The 24409-nt window shown below is 30.4% G+C and overlaps 1 protein-coding gene and 1 long non-coding RNA gene across 5 annotated transcripts in view; one reads left to right on the top strand and one right to left on the bottom strand.

The window, feature by feature from the left end:
• The window catches only part of LOC111634385, a 54000-nt gene extending 43314 nt beyond the window's left edge, over positions 1–10686 (bottom strand). Inside the window, exon 1 of one of the 2 annotated variants that reach the window (XR_002758196.1) lies at positions 10569–10686. This is a non-coding gene — a long non-coding RNA (uncharacterized LOC111634385). Of the gene's footprint in view, positions 1–10539 lie in introns of both variants that reach the window. The other variant, XR_002758199.1, reaches the window with a different exon arrangement.
• A 129-nt stretch (positions 10687–10815) lies between these two features.
• LOC111634317 (homeobox protein Hox-B4-like) overlaps positions 10816–24409 on the top strand; it is a 164737-nt gene continuing 151143 nt past the window's right edge. For 2 of the 3 annotated variants that reach the window (XR_002758187.1, XR_002758184.1), the window contains exons 1-2: positions 10816–11565; positions 18004–18896. Coding sequence is in view for 1 of the 3 variants with exons in the window: in XM_023379077.1 (XP_023234845.1) it covers positions 10833–11565; positions 18004–18413 (1143 nt within the window). In the remaining 2 variants the exon portion in view is untranslated. Of the gene's footprint in view, positions 11566–18003; positions 19395–24409 lie in introns of those variants that run through there. The other variant, XM_023379077.1, reaches the window with a different exon arrangement.

Below are 24409 nucleotides of genomic sequence, written 5' to 3'. Positions count from 1 at the left end.
CAAAAAAATTGAATTGGTTTAAACTATTTTTTTTTCCAAATTAACGCTTTATTTCTAAAGTGCCTTTATATCTGTGCTTACAGATTGCTTTATATATTTTAACAGATCAATTTGAATTTAACAATAAGTTTATATGAAACTTTATTTAGTTCCGCACAATCTAAATGTTTTTGTAGATATTTTATAAGTTATTTATCAAACATCTCCATAAGCTAATCAGAATTTTGGCTTATAAGTTACATAAATTCATTCCAGGGCTCCAAAAAATTAATTTAACAGCTCTTAATTGTAGCAATAAAACATTCAAATTATCATAAAATTTACTCTTAACCTAACCGAAAATTAGCAATTTATATGCGTTGATGAGAAAGAATCCCAATAATTTATTTTGTTAGTTTTTATTTTAGAAATTAATATTAATTGTTATATTTTACATAAAGGTTTACAATTTCAATTTATTCAATAAAGTTGATTAAGTCATAGAATTAATATTTTAAACTTAAATGGTAAAATAGATTTATTTCATAATAATCTTCGCTTATCTAAATAATTCAGATTGCCTCTTTTTTTATTTTTTTTTATTAACCATTTACATCGTCAAGGCTGCTGATGTAAGATTTATCTAACACATTAAAATTCTACAGTTAAAAGTTATCTCATCTTGCTTTTCTTCTTTTTTTTTCTATCATAATTATATCTTAAGGCTACGTTAAGTCTATCAATAATCATTTTCAATGCGTTTCTTCACAAAGAATTAAGCTTTGAAAATTTCAAATTTATAATTCGCTTTTAAAATCGCATTATTAGAGAAAGATCTTCAATAATGCATTTTTAAACGCAAATTTCATTTTATTTTAAAGAGTTTCGCATGGCACATTACATTGAAACACCTGGCAATGTCTTAGCGATTCTATTTTCCTCCCAACATCTATTTATTGGGTACTGTTTTTAACCAATGAGAAAAAAAGGGACGAATAAGGGGAGGCAATGGGGATTCGCGTAATCACAGGTATGGTAGACCGGTCCGTAGTTCTAACCTCCATTAATATACATTCGGATGAAAGTACAAATTATCCTTCGCTCTACCGATCTCAGACTCGAAGTTTCAAGACATCTGGGGGTTTACGGGGGGTTTTAGAACTTGTTTCTTTTCTTTCAATGTTCCAAGTCGTGAGTTGGTTGTCGTGGTATGGCATCACGTCCTCTGGTATTCGCCTTCCTTCATCCCGAGGCGTGTCCTCGCCGACCCTGCTGGTCGCTAGTGGCGTGAGGGGTGGGAAAATTTTCTACTGTTCTATCAGACCACACCTTTCCTTTTTTTTTACTCATCTCTCTCAAATATTTTTGCGTGACTGTAGTTACTCTAATTTTCATAGAGAGAGATTGTCGTCTTTGTCTATTAAACAAAGATCATACAAAACGGCCCTTGATGTCAGATGTACGGATTGAAAATGAAGTAAAATCAACGAAAATCTTCACAAGATAATAGTAAAAAAATATATATATAAGTTTCTATCCTACTCATTCCACAAGCCCGTTTCAGATAAAATAATTTATAACTGTACTATTTTGAAGGCGTGATGTTATTAATTCTAATATTTAAACTCTATAATCGAGTATGGAGTGTGAAAATTGAACATACGACAATGTTTACACGCTAAAAAGTATGTTACGGGATTTTTATTTCACGAAAATATTAAACTTGTACTAAATTTAAGAAGAGGAAACAACTTAATTACGTTTAAAGTTGTGAAAAAACTTTTCTAAGTTTCGAAGCTTGGATAATTTAATTTTATCGTATTCGTGTTCAATAGTTCATAAATTTACATTAAACCGTATCGTTAGTTTAAAAAATAGTAAAAAGAATCATTTACGGGAAAACTCGGTATTCTGTGAAAACCGTTACCGATAAATGATGAGAAATAATTTCGGGTTAATTAAATTCTAATTGTGTTTCATATTAGATTTTAAATTAAAGATAATGTTTGCTAATAAATTTCTCCAATGATTAGTTCAGTTTTTCTTCGAGATGTGGCCAAAGAATTGTTAGAATTTTGATTAATGGTCGCACCCTCTACTGATGTAATCGCTGTGTTATATTTTTTTTTAAATATATATATTTATATACAATCATTGAAATGACGTATAATGATTAAACAAAACGTCATAGTTTTATTCGTTCATCTAGTTGCACATATACAACGAAGGGGGAAGAAGTTCGTTGGTGGATTACATCCGTCCTTTAAAATTAATCGTGGGTTAATTGGATCTACGTTTAATATAATTATTTATTTTTATACTATTAAGTACCTTTTGGGTATACGGATGTATGCTTATACGTTACATAAATGAAACTCGTGATCAGTAACAAGATTTAAACGTGTTTAGTTAGACAACATCCACAGTCACGTATTACGACCTCTGGGCGAATAAAAGGTAGTGGTAGAGTTGAGCCGAATCTGGTGCCTGGGGCTTGAGTGCCAGACCTTCCAGAAGAAATCAAAGAACAATTAAGTTTCGCTAAACTCATTTCGAAACCAGCTCTCGTCTTCCGCACCCACAGAAGCTGTCTCATACTTTCTTGTTTTCTTTCTTCTGTTCGGTTCTTCAGCAAGACTTGCAGCAAAATAATTGTTTCTTTTGACAGAATGACGAAAATTGAGGTCGCCGACTGACGACCTGCGAGAGGAAGGGAGAAAGCTTCTAATGCATCTCGTTTGATTACCGTAGCTGATGACTTTGATAATGCAGAGTTTCAAAAAGTCCCTAGAAGGACGCGAATTGATGCTTGGTTATATTTGCCTAATCCATCTTATATTAAATCGCTGAGATAATGTGCAAAGAAATACTAAAGGCTAAATATATTTTATTTAAATGATACATTTCTTACAATGACCTCGTTAAAGATCTTTTTTTTGGGGGAAATTTTTTGCTCTTTATACACGATAAGAAAAAAAAAACTACTTAGGATAAAACCCAACCGCGTCGTAACCAGAAAATATAATTAAAGTAAGAAAATATGATTAAATAAAAAAAATAATGTACTATATAGAATAATTTTTAAATTGTAAACGAATTATTTTTTAAGTAATTAAGAAATATAAAAAAAAGAGAGAGAAAATTAGTTTTATTGAATAACTTTTTGTATAATTTATTAATAAAGTCAAGAAAATATTTTAGTTATGTTAAATAAAAAAATTTTTTTTCTTACATTAGTGTTACGTGTATTATATAAAATTAAAATATATTTAATTAATTTTCTGATATTATTGCTGTTAAAATCATATAAATAATGCTTTCTAATAATCTTTCTTAATTTAAAGAAGTCTATCGAAGAAAAGCATTAGTCATAAATCATTAGCCAAAGCCTGTAATTTTAAATTGTTATAATTTCTATAAGCATCTACAACTAATGAGAAAACAATGGACTAACTTTTTATATAATTTCTGATTTTAAACTTTTAGATATAACTCAACAATTTGTTCTATTTTATAAACCATAAATACAATTTCAATTTATTGTTTTTTTAATTAAACTAATAAAAAATATTTTGTCTATTATATCTAATAACTGTATTGGCTTCACTTAAAATAATTAAAAATGTAAGTTAATTTAATTAAAAATTTTTTAAATAATCGAAATCACAAAAGGAATAAATCGATGCTTATATTACAATAGCATCATAAGTCATAAAGTTTACACATATTAATTGTTTTAATATAAAATTCTGTCTTTTGAGTTGACTTATTCCTAAAAATTATACATTAAATTCTTAATAAATAATAAGTAATACTAATAAATTTTAATTTACAATATATTATTGAATTAAAGATCAATTTTCTGCAATTGACAATTACTTTTAAGCAAATTGTAAGAGAAGGCTAACCTCAATTCTAATTTAATATTTTAGAAATTACAAAATTCTAATCAGAATATCTTTAGGATTTTTATTTTCGAATCGTCAGTATTAATTTAAAATAAATCTAAATTACAATTTCTTTATAATAAATGGAATTTATGACGTATCTTTTTAAGAAAGTATTACAATAGTGTTCAATTTAGAAAATCCTCTTCTCATGTTGTAAACTATTATAACAGCAACTCCAAGAAGAAATCTAAAATTTCATAGATTCAATACGTTATATATTCTAAAATTTAGGCATAAAGCTTGATTTTGCCTTGAGTATTATGTTTAATATTCAGTCATGTATTAACAACAGTCATGTACTGTACAGACAGTATGTGACTGTTGTGACTATGTTGATGTTGCTGCTAAAACTTTCTACCAGTTTGGAATTATTTCAACATAAAGTTTTAATCGTCGTCCTCTAAAAAATGTGTCATGTCATGCATTTCATGACAGACCTACGTTTCACATCTACATAAATGAAATGCGTTATGTTTGTATGTTGGTTAATAGCGGAGGAAAGCCTACATACTTTCGATTGTTTATTTCAGTATGAAATTCTTTAGTTCCTGCATGAACCGTAGGCTATCATGTCTGCATCCACAACATTGTACAGTCGATTGCGCCTAGCTTGCAGTGAAAACGGAAGAGTCTATTTGTCATTAAGTGTTGTAAATGACATTAGCCTGAAGCGGTTGAGTTATAAATGGTTGTTTAAATCCACCCTTTTTTTCCAGATGTATTTATCTCAATTTTACTGTCCGCCACAACAAAGTATCCGTTCTCTGACTTTGTACGTGACATGATTTCTGTTGGTTAGGATCGCAATCTTCAAACATTAGTCCATGATGACTCGCTCCGTGTGCACGTTTTTAACATAGGATATCCCTCGAAATATAAATGGAAGCACGGTGGTACACTGTGTTGACGGAGAGAACGTTTTATTGGAAGCACTAGATTGATTCCAAGAGATGCTGTGTACCACATTCGCTTATCAGAAAACGATAAATGTAATTACTTTGTTTACACCTAACAATACAATCAGCAATCAATAGCTATTCAGCGCTGTAATGTTGATCAAATTTTTTTCCTATATATCTATAACATATACATTCTTCCGGCATTCTTTTGGCGATTTAAAGTTCAATAAAAACTTATTCTACGCTTCTTTAATCTAAACTATATTTTTAGATGTCTACATTAATGATATTAACTATGGATAAAATAAAACAATCTATATAAAATCTAAACAATTTATATAAAATTGTACATTATCTTTCTCCTTTAAAGAGAATTATATAATCGACATTTTCATAAAGATTATGTGTAAAGTGAGGGCTCATAATTTCATTTTTTGTTACACCGGACGAACGTTATCTTCTAGTCAAATCAATCTGAACTTTCCAACAACAACTTCACATTTATAAAACATCGACTTAGACACCCTTTCTTAAAGAGACGCTCTAAAGACGAAGCCTACAGGTGTTCAAAATAACAGCAATAAATAAAGATGACCCGGAGGATCCTACAAAGAGTTGTCATACATTGTATTGCTGAAAGAGGCTGAGTACTATAACATGTAGGGGTTGTGAGGAGGCTTGCGTAGTGAAGAAAATGATTCTCTGCGGGATGTCACTGCATTGTTACGTTGTGACCTGTCTGGTTTATGTAATGTATTATGCCTTAGACAAGATGCTATAGATCTTATATATCAATAGGTGATACTCCAGATTTCTATTCGATGTAACATCATTTCAGAATAATATTAATCACGATTATACTCTATTAATTATTATTTTTTTAATATTTAGATTAATTTAAATGAATATAAATTTTAGTACAGTACATGACGAAAATACAGCAGTCAACCGAAACGATGATTTAAAAAAACTTTTCTGAAGTTCTTAAAAGAAATATTATTCTTCGAGTTAGAATTGCTTTTTTGGCAAAACAATTGAGTGACACAAAGGTGATACCAGGTCCTGGAAAAAATTGACATCCTCATCGTTATTGAGTGACCGCTGCATCGAGGTCATCAGCCGTTATGACAAGTAAAGAAAAAAAAATTATATATAGGAAAACAGAACGTGTCGAATTGACAAAATTATAGTATTTCTCAGAAAACTGTTTTTATAGGATTAAATTTATAAAAATAAGAGATGCGGTTTTTTTTCTTAGATGTACGCGAATGCATTTGGGAGCAAGAAAGGATTTGTTTTATTGCTCACAAAAACGTCATTCCATTTTTCTTTTATTCACAGAGGAAATGCAAAGAGAAAAAAAATGACACATGAAACAATGGTCATCATCACGTTTTTGCCTTTAAGAAAAACCCACAAGATTGCATTTCCGATTTCCGAAATGAATATTTACAAACAAAAGTGAAGATTTTTTTCCCTTTTCTCTTCCCTTTTCTCAGTGTTATTATTTCTAATGCGGTTTCTTGAGCGTTAATAGATTTAACGGGCATTCTTTCCTTTTTTTTTCTCTTTTTACTTAAAAAAATATTCTACCAATAAAATTTATGAAAAATGTAGTCGATCGCCTAAAATACAAACTCCTAACGTCATTAAAATGCTTTCAGAAAATTTTTGGGTACGCCTCTTAGACAAGAAAATAACTTTGACCTAAACCCAAACATGCCAACACGTTGTTGACATTCACGACCTATTGCTTCACATTCTTTTAAAGTCCCTCTAAATAGTGAAGACAAATTAGCAACAAAATTCATTTTATGTGACACCTAAATATTAGTGGTTTTACGTTTGAAAAGACGCTTTTCACGATCTCTGCTTACATTTGTGTTTCACTCAGACTAAATTGAGCAGAGGTCAAAGGGCTGAAAATGAACACTGCTTAAATGAAGATAAAGTAGTCTATCATATATGATTTTTATTGTTAATGAAACTCGTGATAAATTATTCTTTTTGTAAATGAAATGCACAATTTAATTGTTGGAAACAGGTTAAGAGTTACATCTACATTTAAATATTTTAAACTGTTTTTTTTTTTTTTTAAATTACATCTTTCACTCTACAATAAGATTTAACTATTATTTAATAATAAACGAGATTAAGCATAATAATTTTTTAATATTTATAAATACACGTAAAGTTAAATTATAGTTATTATCAGTTTATTCAGTCATTAGTTATTGTTTACAATGTTTTAACAATGGGCGGTCGCTTTTAATGTCATATAAAATATCTCATAAAGAATTAGTATTATCTGTAGTTTAAATAAAATAATTAAGTTTTTAAAGTTTTCATGTTAGCTACTCTACGTTAATTTTACTTTTAAATAAGTAGAATTGTATAAAAGGAGGAAAAAAATTAAGGGTTAATTATATGCTGTAGCATAGGAGTGAAATTAGGACATTTTAAATATACAGGCCTATCTCTACTATCCTATATTACTGTTTACAGTCATATTTTACATCAAATAATATTTTAAAAGGACTAATCTAAATCTACAAACATAATAATTAAATCCAATTACTTTTAAATGGCATTAATATCATTTTAAATCGATTATTTAAACTTAAAATTCGAGTGTTTTCTTAAGTGAAAATTATTCAGTAAAATTGTTTTATAATTAAAAAAAATTGATATTTGTTATATTTTACATATCTAACAATTATGTTTTTATCTGTAAATTAGTTTTCTAAAATGTCACTACAATAAAAAATAACACTTTACTAAAATCAATTTTTAACTTCTATAAAGGATGAGTCCATAATTTCTAAATGGAATTGCAATTTTATACATATTTTATTTCCTAGTTAATAAATATTTTATAATATAGTACAAAAATCGAGGATATTTTCAGAACGATATATTCAATTATAATTGGTAAAGAAGTTATGTTAGACGATGTCTATAGAGGAGTTCATCGATTCAGAATACAATAAAAATCCCCATGCGGTACTAGCATGAGAGCCACGCGAATAAGACAACGGAGCTGTGATCTCTAACCACCATTGATTGGTCCATTCGGGTACCTCCATCCCTCGGGATGAGGGAGAGACACCCTACCTCTGTGTGCCCCTTTTAGATCTGTAAAGGCAATGAGGGTTGGAAAACCAACTGGATTGCTTAAGGGGAGTAGGGGTGAATAATTCACGTAGTCTGCGTCTCTCTGTGTCTGCTAGTTGGCGGGTCCTACTGCCGAAATCCATACTAGGATTGGGGGAAGAACTTCCGTAATTTACTTTTCCCTCACTACCCCCTGGGCAGTGTGTCGAAGTTTCGGATTGATGGATAGCTCTAGGGTTCCTTTCAACCGAAAATGCACCTTCTGTGTCTCATGTCCAGTTTGCTTTCTACATTTTAGGTTTCTCCTTTTTTTTACCTTCGCACGGGGGTTGGGGGAAAGAATTCTTTCGCATCGGAAAGCATTCGGACGTCAATCGATAGTACGAAGCGGATGTGACGAAGATAAAGAAAGGAAGAAAAATTGCTGTCGGTTTGACGGTTGTGGATTATGCTATCTAGAAAGTTCGTTTTAACAAGCGTATAATTCTTAGCAGTATTTGAAATCAATAGAAGTTCAAGAGGGATACCCTCTACTTATTATTATAGCGTAGAAAAACTACTACCGAATTTATTTAAAAGCATTCTATTAAAATCTTATTTTAACATCAAACTTTCAGGCCTATGACTAAATAACAACGTAACGTTAAATTTTCATATTTCGTACACTAATCCAACAGAAACAACCTTAATCTTATTATAAGACTGATTAAATATCTTAAAATAACGTTTTAATCCTGTAATGTATGTTTATCTACATTTAAAAGCGATTTTATTCTGAAAAAGAGCTCCGAATCAATGTACAGGGATTGAAATTTTTAAATTTACATAGAGTTAAGCTCACGGCATACATCTATAAATTACTCAGACTTGAACTTGTTTACATTGAAAAAATCTTTTCTTTGTTGACAATTAATAAATTTGGTTTATCTATAATCTTCTAGATCAACAGGTAAACCTGTACAAGGTCTAAACGTTTACTTATTATCAATCTCTTGTAGAGATTTGTTTTGAAATTTTTTTACTCAAATTACTTATGTTTGGACAACTAATTTACTTTGTACCTTTGTTTTTAAACTAGTTTTAAAAAATAATTTATATTATAATTCTCATATAAACTGTAAATAAAAAAATGAAATAAATAAATCCTATTCATTAGAAGAAATCCTACTGTACACCTAGTTTAATTCTTTATAAATAAACGATTAAAAAAATATATAATGTAAAATAAAGTTTATTAATATATTTTCAATGTATTTAAATTAATCTGCATAAATGTTATCTTTAACTGCGAATAATAATCAATATATTCTTAAGCCAGTCTACTATTTAAATTTTTATTTTAAAATAATAATATATGAAAATTGTAAAATATAAACAAGAATTTAATGCATTTTATAATTTAAAAAAATCCAGAAGAGATTTGATTAATTTTTAAAATAATTATAATATTTAAAAGTTTAGAAAATAAAAAAAAATTATAAAATTAAAAGTAGACAAGAATAAAAATGAACAAATAATTAATGTTCTGAGAATTTCAAATTTTACTTTTATCAAAGTATAAATTTTTCTATATAATTTTTTTTTGTTAAAATCTTATTAAAAATTGTAAAATTGAAAAGAAACACAAACGAAATAATAAGAAAAAAACATTATTTAAGTAAAAATTATAGGCCTTATGCCTAAATTTCTGAGAAAATAAATGAAAAAATTTCCGATTGTATGTTTGTTTAGTAATATTTGTAAATAAACAATTTATTTTATGATTGCATTTTTCATTAAAATAACATTTTATGATATTGTAAAATCGATAATAAAAATTTTTACTGTAATTTATTGTTTTGTCTAAAGTTTATTCTTAAAAAGAAAAATTCAATTTTTTAATACTTATTTTTTTAAAAAATATATATAAAGAATTATTAAAGATAAATGTGTGGAATATAATATTTCAGAAATAATCATCAATTAAAATAGTAAAATATGATAATAATTTTATGTCTTCTACGATTAAATTTTTAAATAAATTTATAGTAAAGTAGAAGCTTTTGGTAAATTGATTAATTAAAAAAAAAAAGTGGAAGGAAAATAGAAAGGAGATTCAGTATCAAAAGTGTGAAAGGTGAAATGAAAAATAGGCTTAGTGATTCTTAGAGGAGAGAAAAGCTTGTCGCGTTGAATGAAAGGAATCAAATCATATGTAAGAAAATGGCCTGCGAACCCCCAACTGCCAATACGGTGCACATCCAACAAGCTGTGTTCTTCTTTGTTAGGCCTACATCCGTGTCATCTTCAGCCTGAAAACTTAACTTTCGATTGAATGGAGACGATGTCCCACCGACTCGGACATCGATCTTCGATCGTGAGAAGAAAAGAAAATACTCTATCCAATACGCGCCACGCCTTGCTGGGTGCATCAAGTCTACATACATAAATACGACGGGAAAAAAGCCAGGAGGGGAGGGAGTAGTGACGGCCCCAGACCAATTTGGGGACCCGGTCAGAAACACTCACGCTGAAGCAGATTTGTGCTCGCGAGGACGAATGGGGATAGGAAATAAAGGAAGAAGAAGAAGCGAGTTTCTTTCCCTCCTGAAAATTACCTTAATGGGCTGTTGCAGTTGTGTCTCACCTGGATGTTTTTCTTCGTCTGCAGAACTTTAACCACCGGATTTCGAGTCGAGAAGGGTTGTTTCATTAGCTTGGTAGCAGCGTATGAGTCCGTCCGCTGTAGGCTCGCCGTCTTTCTTTCCTCGTAGCAAATTATAAAATCACGACCCCCCTCCCTCCACCGTGCCTATGCAGCGGGACAGGTATCCAAAGCCTGTAGTCTCGGGACATGCACGCCATGTTGCGGAGGCTTCGCTAGCACCGCCATCATCCATCATTTTGACGTATGCGCCCTGGGTCAATACGCAGCCAACCGATTGGCCGACGTTCATCACGTGCTATGCTAATTTCCAGTGCTGGGCGGAGCGACGGTACAGTTAAACGACAACCCCAAAGAAAAATTATTTCCATCCAATTCACCCAGAAATTAATGATCATGAGTTCGTTTTTGATGAACTCTCCGTCTTGTGTGGATCCTAAGTTTCCACCAAGTGAGGAGTATTCGCAAGGTAACTATATACCGACACACGGTGGTGACTATTACGCTCCCCAACCGCATCCTTACGTCTATGCGGTCAACCCACCGCCGCCTCATCCCGCTGTTACGTACGGACCTGTGGAAAACGGTGGAGGTCCGTGTTATCCCGATCACGGCGGCTCTCCCCTCTACTACCAGCATTCCTGCAGCATGACACCGAGTATCGGAAGCCGGGTCGCAAGACCGACACCGGACCACGTTACGTCCAGCCACAGTCCCGTTACGATCCTTCCTCCCGGTCCAACTCGCAGATCGCCGGTATCTTCGCCTCCACCGGGCGTCGTTGGGCTCAGCCGGGTCCAGCAATCGCAGCAGCCACAGCAGAATCAAGCCCAACAACCACCTCAACTTAGTCAACAGCCGTCACAACTCCATCAAAGTGCAGCGAGTCAGCCCGATACGGGAAATCCCGACTGTGCCGTTTCTGGCGGTGGCCAGCCCGTCATCTATCCCTGGATGAAGAAAGCCCACGTGGGTACAGGTAAGGAAATCCTTATTACGATTAGTGTCGTCAGAAACGGCGACATGATTAAGGTTAACAAGGATGTAATGGAATAGGAGGGTCTATAAAGAGACAAGGGTAATCCAAACGGCGATAAATAGCATCCATAACCATAAATTATAAAATTTGTCCCACAAACGTCGCACTTGCATATGTTAGGAGGCAAGGGTAATAACAATAAATCAAGACCGTGTACCGAGGTGCCTCACACCACCGAGTCTTTTCACCTTATCTACGTTCGACTAGACTAGGACTGTAACTTCGGTCTCCGAAGGTGGGAAACGAAAGAAAGGACTGTGGGAGGGTGGGGAGAGTCCCTTAAGCGCGATTAATGAGGCAGCACGGTGTGCTACCGACTCGTTTTATGAGGTGTCGTTTCTCCTTTCCAGTTATCGCTGTTTCGACCCTATTCCGCAATCATAAACTAATCGCTCGATTATGATATTAATTAGATGCTAAACTTCCAAACATTCGTTTTGGGCGTAAAATGATCTTTATCTTATCGATTAATTCTTATATATGCTGGATAAGCCATTACTCAGATGAGTGATTAATAGGCATTAAAATGATCATAATAGTTTGTAAGAATTATTGTTTTCTTTCTGCCTGTAGTTTATTAAGAGTGACGAGACCTGTAGAATTTACCAAACTATTGACCGAGCCAAATTTATTATATAATTCTAAGTCTCTACCTTTCGTCCTATAAGTTACACCTCCGTGTAATTTATATTTTAGCTCAAATTTTCTTGAAAAGTCTACAAACTTAATTATGAATTTATACTAACGTAATAAATTGCATACGTTCAAGCCAACAGATAAAAGTGAGGTTTTATATAAATCCTAACTGGATATGTTTCCATTTTAGATACTTGACTAGATAAAATACTACAGTATCATTTTTTCCTGGTAATCTTCTATTTTCTCTCAAGGTTAATATTAAGATATAACATATAGATAAATGTATTTAATTAACAGTTTATCTTCAAAAACCCACAAGAAATCTGCTACATAGTTTTCTTACCTGAGAATTTGCGAACCGATTTTCCAACCCCCATTTAAGCACCCCAGGCATGTCCTACATATTTCCCGTACCAGACTGTACCTAGTTGTGACAACATGTCCTCTTATTCGGACGACAAAAAATGTTAGCGATGTGCCGTACAGATAAATTCTCATAAGCAGCCCTCCTCCGCACAGAAAATAAGGAGAACTCAACTAGTCCATTATTGTTCCGCTTGTTTTAGAAGTTTATTCCTTTGTTAGCGATTCCATATCAAGATAAGAACAAGGATTTTTATATGACAGAGCTCTTTGTATTTTTCATCTTATATAAGCTATGTTATTACACAGGAACAGACCTAATTTTTTTAGTTTATGCTCTTTAAAGTTTATAAAATTCACGTTGTAAATATTGCATGATTAGTGAATCTGCACTTTTTAAGGATATTTTTATGATATAGAAAGCTAAATGAAAAATAAAAATATTTAATTTGATATCAAATTATTAATAATTATATGAAAATTGATATATTTTTAACACAAATTCCCAAGATAATCTAGATATTTAATAATATATTTGCTAAGTTCATTGTTTGTTTACAGTTTTAAAACTGAACTTGAAAAATGATGCAATGGATAAGCTTCTGTATGATTTATATTCTCTGTGTTTGTCTCGCTATAAAAGAATCTTTATAGATGATATAAAANATATTTTACATCAAATAATATTTTAAAAGGACTAATCTAAATCTACAAACATAATAATTAAATCCAATTACTTTTAAATGGCATTAATATCATTTTAAATCGATTATTTAAACTTAAAATTCGAGTGTTTTCTTAAGTGAAAATTATTCAGTAAAATATGCAAAAAAATTAAATTATTATGGCTAACATTATTTAATCATTAAATCGTTCGTTTTTTTTTAATTTTAAAATTAAATGGAATTTTAATGATTTATACAATAAAATTTTAGCATATCTTTCGAATTTTCCGTAAATCTTAACATTTAAATAAGAATGCATAAGAATCAAGTTTGAAGACATTTTCTAATCTAATTTGCAGTCATGCTACGTCCCGGAGGAACTTAATCAAGTTTGTTGATTAACTTAGAAAATTCAAAATCCAGCAATATGTAACTAACTTTGAAACAAAGGCAAACACATTTAGCTCAGAACCATTCTAAGTTTACTGTTTTCTATTGTAAATATATTACTTTACATGCGTTTTAATCTAAATATTAATGTCTTACCATAACATAGAAAACTTTAAACGATGTAAATAAGAACTGCAATTAAAGGTATAAAATTTATATTTGAATTTAAAAGTCTATAAATGGAAAAGTGAAATGTCAATGGCATCATCATCATCGAAATTCAGCTCTATATAAAATGTTAGTGACAGTAATGTCAATCTCTAACACAGCAGGGATTTCTTTTTCCTGTAAAGCCAAATTGTTTTCTCCACCTCACATAGATGCAATCACAAAGTTCTCCGATGGTGGGATCTATTAACTATACTACTTGGACCTAGCGGGGAATTGATTTCCCCCGGGCAGCTGTTTAGACACAGAAGCTTGAACATGTCGGAAACTATTATGGAGTGAATGAACAGATATCAAAAATATTATTTTTATTTTTTTTAACTTAAAAAATCAATATAATCACTTTTGATTTAGGATTCAAATTAGAGATGATTTTTTAACTCCATAGCATCTCGGTTTATGAACTTCTTGTGAATAACTTGCGGCGTGTGCCTGAATACACATTGTTTGCATCTATTGTTTTCCAATCAAATCTGTCATAGAGAACATTTTTTAAATATTTTCGAAATAAATTAATAGTTCGGTAGCAAATTTACGTATCTTAAAAGAAGTTTTGAGAAGGAACGTAAATTTATAAAATTCAATTTATTATTATTATATAATTTAATTTAAATTTAATCTGTTTAAATATGAAATTCACAACACCTGAAAATATTATAAATTATAGTAAAAATTTATAATATATTTTTAAGATCATGTTATGTATGTCCTGTGTAATACTTTCAAGCATGCTTGCTAGGCCTTTAAATTTTATTATGCTCTACTAGAGCATAAATAATATCGAAAATATGCATTGTTTAGAAACAAAAATAATAAAAAAAATCACACGTACAAAAATATTACATTTAGTTTATAAAACGTTTATTAATAGAAGAGAATGTTTAAATATAGGAATTAATGATATTCTGGACAATTGATCACTCGCGTTTGGCATCGCATTTAACTTTTCGTAATTCGAAAATGAAAAGACGTAACCTAGGCCTGATTTACGGATAGGATGAAATTATAAAACAGGCTTAAAATATTTTAGAAATTATGTAATAATTATAATGCTGACTTTATATAGGATCTATAGACTGTTAATTTGTATGAATGATATTGCATATTTACAACCTAAATGACGTTAAAAAATATGATACGTCATAATTCTACTCTATAGTGACTTTTAACTTCTTCTAAGTAAAATGATGCTTCTTTAATTAGGCTAGAATCGATTAAATAAACGTCATTTTCTGTCGTTTTTTTAAATCCATTGAATATTTTCTAGCAGTTTAGGAATTGCTATCTAAATAGTCAGATTTTCTTAATTAGACTCTAATGATCTGAAATAAAGGAAACTTTTTGTCAAGGAGTAGTTTGAAAATTTACTTGTTAACATTCTCTTAACCAATTTATTAGCTAAATAATAGTCTTAATTTATAGCTAAAATTACACGAATATATTTGAGAATTTTAGACTAGAAAATTATAATAAGATTCTTAATTTATATCTTATAATTTTTTAAGTTGACAGTTTGTCTATCTGTCTTATTAAATATGACTTTAGTAGAATAATAACTTTAAAATTTATATCTATCCCTTTCAATGGTATACAATGAATAATACGCACGTTACACCGTTTTAAATTAATTTAAAAATGTAGTAGATTCTTTTTAATATACTTTAAGTTATTCAATTACATTAGTGATAAATTAACATTTTTATATAGGCCAGTGTATAATGATGCCTTAAGCGATGAATTCAAATTCTCTGCTTATCATCTTCTCGCTCAACAATGTTTAATTATCAAACTTTATTGTGAAAATAATTAAGTTTATTATTTAAAAAAACATGCGGCAATATATTTTTAATAACACTTTTCATAAAATTTACATTTTGTTTTTCGAATTTTTCAGTTTTGGAGATAAAATTTGCAACAAAATTTTCACATACACACACTCACTAAAGGAAAAAAAATTATCCATTAAAACAAAATTAGCGATTAACTTTTTTAACGTAATTGACTTCAAACAATAGATCATTATCGAGCATTGTTCAATTTTTAAGTTAAAATTTCTTTAAAAAAAAAGAAGAAAAAGAAAGAGAGGTTGCTGTCGAAACAAACAAAAATAATCAAGTCTGCTATTTGTTTCATATTATAAATTCTTCTATGAGACTTTACTTTATCTCTTATATCATCGATTCTTTTATATAATGTGTAAATGGGTTTATTAATCCTATTCTTTCTTCATATAAAAGTATCAACTAAATAAAAAAATGAAGCAAAATTTTCATTTTTTTTCCATATCAGTTTGATTTTTAATCTCTGTTAATCCCGATATAAAGCACGTAATTATACTTTATACAAAGTAAATTCGAAAAAGAATAAAAATAGATAATAGCAATACTTAAAATCATTGATTTTAGTCGATTAATTAAGAGAAAGAGTTTGCTAGATAGGCTTATTATTGATAATTAGATCATGGCCTACATTGGAATTGTCATTAGAGAGATTCACATTCGTTGTTCTTTTCTGTCGTTAATAATTACTTATAGACTAAGTTTAAATATTCAAAAATAGCAAAAATTTATACGTGGCCTAATGTATAAAAAAAACTATAATTTTTATATTGTATCTAGTATTATATATAATCCACGAAATGAAAAATATATTATCGTTATGGAATATTATAGAGAATTGATAAAATTTTAATAAAATTAATGACGATAACTTTCAGACTTAACAAGCCAGCAATAAATTACCTGTTTGAAGCAGTCTTATTCAATGATCCTCATTGAGGCAGAAAACATGGCTGTAGACATCCGTGGCGCGTTGTTTAGATCAGGCATAAATCCGTAGACCTATCCCATTTACAATCATTAAATCCGATTTCATCAACGTTAGTCTACTTACACGATGTTTGTTGACACAAGTGAGAATGTGACTGATAGTCTTAAGCTCATCATTTCTACCCTCATACGAATGTAAACAAGTTATAGCATCACAAAAGTCAGCCATTAAACAGCTTTTCTGTCAGTGTCGCTATATATCAGGCGTCCACCAAGAAGAATTATATCCTACTGAATTCATTATTTCATTCACGGAATCCGGTGCAGCTATTTTTCTCCAGTTAGCTATTTATTAGCATCTCTATTCTTTGTTGAGGTTATAAAATTAGTTGTAATTATTAAGTTTAATAATGTTGTCGGACATTTTTAATCAAAATGAGAATAAAAATATAAATTTATTAAGAATGTAAAGTATGCTTGACTAAAATTTAAATATATATATTTTTAACAAGTTTTATTTATTGTCATTTCATGTGTTAAGTTAAAGAGAACGAGTAAAATTTAAATTTTTATAGTCTAGTTTGCTAGATTGTTTAATAATTTTGGGTCGTAATGCTACGTAACGTTTCATTATTTAACATGCCAAATATTTTACAAAATAAAATAAATTTTGTTGAAGGAAATGGTTCAAAAACAGGTCACTATCGTTGATATACAACCGAACATTTTTGATTCATACGTCCCATTGTTATTGTAAATAAGTGTTAAATGTTTGTTGTTAGTTTCAGTTTAAATTATTTTTCAAATTGTTTATTTAATTAAAGTTATACACAATTATAAATACGTTACGTTTTGGCTTGTGTGGAATAGTGACAACCAACCACGTTCGAAACAATTAATTTATTATTACTTTAATTGAAATTGTAGACTATGAATGACTTTTTAGTATAGTCATTACGTTTAGGCCGCTCATACAGTAAGCCGGTAGAGAGTTAAATAACTTTTTATTCACCATAACTTTATGCTAAATAGTGAAAGAATAAGTGAAATTTAATATCTGTACTTTAATATTCTTGATTTTATCGTAAAATTATAATTTTTAGATCTAATTTCAGTATCATAGTGCTAATTTATGTTAGTTTTGTCTATTTTTTAACAGTAAAGTTTAATTTAATTGAATGTTTTATATAAAGTTATGTGAAGCTTAAGTACGTATTCTGTATTTAGATGATTTAATTCAAAATTTAATTTTTTTTGTACAATCATCCCGAATAATAATTATATATCGAATGTCATCTAATGTTGTGTGTTTTTCTTTCCTTTAGCTGCAAATGGAAACTTTACTGGAATGGAACCTAAAAGACAGAGGACAGCGTACACTAGACATCAAATTTTAGAACTTGAAAAGGAATTCCACTTCAACCGTTACCTGACGCGGAGGAGAAGAATCGAAATAGCTCATTCCCTGTGTCTCAGTGAAAGGCAGATAAAAATATGGTTTCAAAATAGGAGAATGAAATGGAAAAAAGACAACAAATTACCGAACACGAAAAATGTTAAAAAGAATCCAAATAGAAATCAGAATTTAGCTGCTATCAATAATCGTAATCAACAGAATCAACAGCGACATCAAGCACCACCACAGGCCCAACAGCAACCTCCATCTACATTGCCGCCACCTCATCATCCACCAACACATGATCCAAAAGACGACTATGGTCTTACAGAGCTATGATGTGTATTACTCAACATTCCAACTCAGTTACAAGTTCTCAGAATGCGAAGTATATGGGACATGGGAGGGGGCATGAGTACCCTTCTCAACTCTCCCACAAAACTCCCGCCCCCTGCAATATATCTTCGCAGTGTACTGTACTCAGGAGCAAAGTGCAGAAGCTGAATAGTTTGTTGCTGTGCATGTGACGCCGTCAGGAGATTGTAGTCGCTAGAATATAACGCTAAGGGATTTTACACGATGAATACCAGGCGGAACCACAGGACACAGTCGTAGCAAAGGCTCAGACTTTGCTGACTTAACTTTGGCTAAAAGATCTAAATTTCGAAAATAATATTGATTTCAAATTGTTCTTTTGTAAAAAATCTACGAGAAAATTGTTTATTTAAAAGAGGTTTGTAATGTGGAGAAAATGCAAAGCGGTCAGCATAGAAGAACCTAAGATTCTACCCTTGTCGTCCAATAACTGCTCCTGGAGTATATGTAAGTAGATCTGGATTATCTGTTGATCCAGTGAAGATATAAACCGCGTTGCTTTCCAGAGATTCCATTTCTTGATTTTGGACATTATATTGGGTGGAGTTTTGCTGAGCAAAACTTTAACCGTCATCTTTTCGATATAAGAATCTCGTCGAGTTGTGAGACTTTTACGAAAGGCGTAATCAGAGCGTCTATCTATCTATCTATTTCTCTGTTGCCTATATCTTTCTCTTTCTCTTTTAAACGCTGTATCTTTTGAATCTATTCCTTCAGGTATTTGCTTAGGACGTTCTGTGTTGTACTTATGTGTGCTCTAGCAACATCGTTGTAGGAGGTCTATATTGTACATAAATCTGTAGTAGGATACTGTTTGTCATGTTACCGGTTAAATGATAATGCCGGTATTTTTATGACCATCATGGGAACTTCTGTGTAGAAAGGGCAATACGATTAATAAATCCGAATTAGAAGTGATCTCTATTAAACTATGCAGTAATAGGCCTGTTTATAAAATTGGGTAGAATGTTCTACACGTGTATACGATAAATTGGACCTGCCATGTTCTTGAAGTATACGTACAAATCAGAACTTTCTTTAAGATTATGAATCGCATTTGTTAGTACTTTATTGATTAGACAACCTGTGTAACTTAAAAATGATGTCGAAACGTATACGATATACAAAGTTAAAAAATATTTTTACCGTTCATTTGTTTACATTTCTATGTTAAAATATTTTTGATGGGGCAATAGATCTATTTACTTGTTAATATGTTTTAAAACAGTTGTTATCTTTCAAATTATTTACAATTTAGCATGGAAGAGAATTTATTTCTCCTGTGTTAAGAAAATATCTATTTATATTCATAAATTTATCATAAATACATTTTTTACGTTCATTATTCTATTGTTTATATTGATTTGAATGTATTTTGGATAAATTTAGCCTGTGTAAAAGATACGATAGGCCTACTCCAGAAAAGATTTAGAATTATAAACTCTGTCTCGCGAGCTCGCAGTACTATAAAAGGGCACGGTGTCCCTCTTCAACTATAAAAGCTATCAAGTATATCTAAAACCGTAGCTAACGAGCAAAGAAAGAAGACTGCTTCTGAAAAGATTAATAAAAAAAGCATATAGGCCTATTGGAGAGAAAAATTTCGTCCTTACGATGAAGCAAGGGGTGAATACATTTACATAGAAGAGATTCGTGCACAATTGTTTTAGCAATCTTTTTGTGCATCAAAATTTGATATTTTTAAGAAAGAAAGAAAAAACAAATTATCATTTTTATGAAAAGATATGCTAATTTCACTTTTTATCTTCGGTAAAATAACTGCTTTTTTAGCTATTCACATCTCCTTTCAAGTTTATCAACAAATGATACAGATCTTCCAGTTCTATCAGGAAAATAATTGTGTATAGGCTTTTATGAGCTTCCATTATAAGACTTATTGGAAGAAAGGAAGTCGACAGAAACCTTTTTCCAACAATGATTTTATTTACAGATAGGCCTATCTACAGTTCGTTCCAGTCTGGATATCCAAGGTAGCCGTTATTACAAACCGCGTTTCGTATCCTGCCTATAGAGTTCTATGCTTGGTAGTTCTGTCTGTATCCACCAGGCAAATTCCGCTGTGATACAGGGTCTGTACATTGTTTACTACAGATGGTGTGGCTAACTTAATCACTCTAGTGGATCATTACAGAAAGGATCGAAAGAATGATCATTTTTAGATCAATACGTAAAAATATACTTGAAGGGGGTTATCAAAATTTCATTCTTGCCACTTCAAAGTGATAGATAATAACATAAATATAAGATTATAACTATTTACATAAACCTTTAGGCTACTAAGTGAATTTTCCATGTAGTTTTGTGCATCCAGATGGCATTCTCTACCGTCAATCCAAACTACATTATTCATTGATATTCTTACTTATTAATACTATTCAAATATTAAAAGTACTGTAGTAGGGCACAGTTATCTCCCAATCCAAGTGTCTTATATTGCATATAGTGCTACCAATTTCATTTAGTATTCCTGTTCTTCCCATGATGATAAAATTGATCTGTCGACTTAAATAACAATTGTTTTATTCAAGTGGAAATTTATTCATAGAGCCAATTCTCAGTTCCCTGAAGAATGGACGCATCAATCCTCCAGGATGAGACCAGAGTGATGGTAGACTATTAGTATTTTTTCCAAGACTGTAAAATACACCTCAATATACGTAAAATGCAGTTAGTAGACCAATTTGGTAAGCCTAATACCTGAAAATACGTAAAAAAACCAAACTGTATTGTTATATACGTTAGAATTTTTTATAACTTTCGTAAACTTTCTACTGTTTTCTTGTTTAATTTTTAATTAAACTCGATCCTTTTTTCTCTCGTGAAGGTAATCTCGAAAGGGAAACATTAGAAATACTACCTCTATAACCTGTAATGTTGGTTTTAGCATTTTGTTTTGACCTATTCAGAAAAATTTTATCTACGCCCATTTTTTTTTTCTCTCATTTTTACAACTAGTTCTATAAAAATACAATTAATACTTTAAGTTTACAGTAAAAATATATATTTAATACCTATTATATTACTTATATTATTCCGTAAATTATGTCTGAAAATCGCCTTACATTGTAAAGACACAAGTCATTTACAAGCCATAAATAAACCTGAACTTATCTAAATTTCTAACCTCCTAAAAAATATTTACTTACATTTTCTAACTACGCCCTAAACTTTAAAACCGAAAAAATAATTTTTGTAAAAATACGCATTTTCTGATGATTATTTATCTGTTAGCATTGGCATATGGATTTTTAAGCTTATTTATTCATAAATTATTACTTTTTAAAACATATTATTCTTAAAAAGTAATTTTAATTGTGTTTATGTATAAGAATATATAGGGTTTATATGCTTATTTTTTTATAATTATTTTATAAAATTAGTGGCAAAATATGACGTTTCTTATAAAAATTTAACACTAAAATGTCAGATTCATGTGTAAGTTATTTTAATTGCTGTCATTTACTATAAATATGATGAATAAGTTTAGTAATTTCCATGTATTTACAATAATATTTACAATACTTAATCTTCGCAATTTCATAACAGATTCTAAATTTAACTATTAAACATTGAAAATTTGAATAAGAATAATTAGAAATTAGTAATTTTCTAGTCGTTTCCTATCAATTCTTGTAAATGCGCGTATCTGAATGGAAGTAAGTTAGTACTTATCCAGGTTACATTTATGGAATGGTGTTTTTATCTTTATATCGATTCTATTCTTTGTAATTCTAGATGTGGGCTACTGTTTTTATTATGCCGAACTTATACGATGATTATGAAATAAGATATACGTTACAACATTTAAATTCAAACAGGTTGTATACTTTGAAGTAGCGATGTTTTGTTAGCCAGATAATGCAATTTGATAGGCGTATGGAAATCGGCCTTGAATAATCTATTCATAACAAATCTATTGGAACTAAACTTGACAACTTATTGGCATTGAATCGACTTATTATGTTAACGCCTTGTTACAAATTCAAAAAATGTGTTTCAGTTCAGCTTCGAAAGTTTTTACTTGTTCCTACTTTCTATGGGTTTTGTTCCATGTTTCGTATAATTGATTGTAAATACTTCATTTGCTTGTTAAGAAACTTATGTATTTTTTTTAATTTAAATGTGGTTTATTTATCGTATTTGAGCGTATATTTATTCTTCGAATTAAATTAATTTTAGAAAATGTCGAAATTTTTGTTGTTTAATTTGAAAGTGGCTCGGTGGAATGACTTATCGAAATAGTTCAGTGCTTATGTTATGGGTCAGAGGTCAGAAGGGAAAGGCCGTCTCTAATGCAGAGACTTCTCTGGGTAGAGCCTATAGTGGGCAACTTTAACCTCCCTCCGCCCCGGAACATGGTTTACATAATAAGTAGCTGCCTGCTCCTCTTGCAAGTTACGATGGCTAAAGTTCGGCGTAGGGAAATTTCCAGCCACTGAACACTAACTAAATAATGTATTCACTGCTACTCCAGAATGGAGTATAATAACTTGAAATTTAAATATTAAACAATCTATAGGTTTGAATCGATATTAAGAAACAGAAAACTTTAAACATAAATTATGCGATTATTTTTTAAAGAATCCAATTTATTTAACAACTATAAAATCGAAATTTGGGCTGTATTTTTGACGTACAGGAAGAAAAACACTAATTTTATCTTTCATTTATTTATTTTATCTATAATTATTAAAATCATTTGGGTTAAATTAACTTTTTTTACGTGTTTCATGTTACAGGTTATCGTGTTAAATAATACATGAAATCTGATTTAGTCTTATCTATACATTTATGTTAAAATGTATGAATTATAACATGATAAAATCAGTCTAAGAGTAGCTTTACATTGTTCTATAAATCATAATAAACATCGTTATATCTTTACAAAACATAATATTGATTAACTGGCGATATCTGAACCTATGTTAACAACTGTATGAACTTTAACCTTAGATTTCTTCTCCTATATTCAAAAATATATATAATTGGGTTCTAACTCGAGTAAATTAATAAATTTAAAACGTTAAATTGACTAAAATTAAACTTTTAAATTTACAAGTTGTAGCTTTTTATTTAAAGCTACCGGATGATTTATTTTATTGTGTGATTTAGACTTATAGATTTTATCTGTTGTAGATTATTTTGTACTTTAGTATCAATTTGTTATCTTTGTGACAAATAGTTTTTCTTCCAGTAAATCGTTTATAAAAAAATCTTAACTTTAAATTAGCTAGAAGTGGTTCTTCCATTTAAACATTAGAGTTTAGTAAGGAAAGGAATAATAGACCTAAAGGTATATATAGATCTGCACAGAATAAACGTAGAAAATAACTATATAGGTTATATTGATGAAAATTCCGGGTCTTTGTTCATTGTGTCACTAAATCACGTGACTGAAGCATCAGCTTAAAGTAGCAGTCGACAACATCAACGACAAGCCACACTGGCTTGATTGATGGCAGCCTAAGTCTCCAGGCTTACGACACAATTAACCAGGCTTCTGTCTTGGTTACCGATCCTACCATTCATTATTTTCCCTGGATCAGAGTTGCGGCCGAACACTAGGGTCAGGTCATCCCTGTCTAAAGTCGTTACTTGCTTCTTATGCCTTCCATCGATTGTTCTGTAAATTTTTTCCCTCTTCTTTTCTCCTACGAAACACTATTGATTGAATATTCGTCGCTTAATGGAGAGAAGACTGTACCCAACGAACATTAAGGCCGATCTCACGTTTATAATGTAAACTTTGTCTTAATATCTGTTATCCGCATTAAATAGTGATACGATTTTAAAAATAATTCCCAACTTATTCGTGCTTTAAAAATATTAAATTTTAAAGCAATGTTTTTATATAAGAAATCCGAATATTCTTCGCATTACTTTCTTATAAAGAAGTAACATTTATCATTTATTTTAATTAGAATGGAAACTATTTAACA

The sequence above is a fragment of the Centruroides sculpturatus genome, unplaced genomic scaffold (genome assembly GCF_000671375.1).
Source record: "Centruroides sculpturatus isolate CEXI.00-Female unplaced genomic scaffold, Cexi_2.0 scaffold210, whole genome shotgun sequence".
In the NCBI taxonomy this organism is placed as follows: Eukaryota; Metazoa; Arthropoda; class Arachnida; order Scorpiones; family Buthidae; genus Centruroides; species Centruroides sculpturatus.
This window is presented reverse-complemented; position numbering and strand designations above follow the sequence as displayed.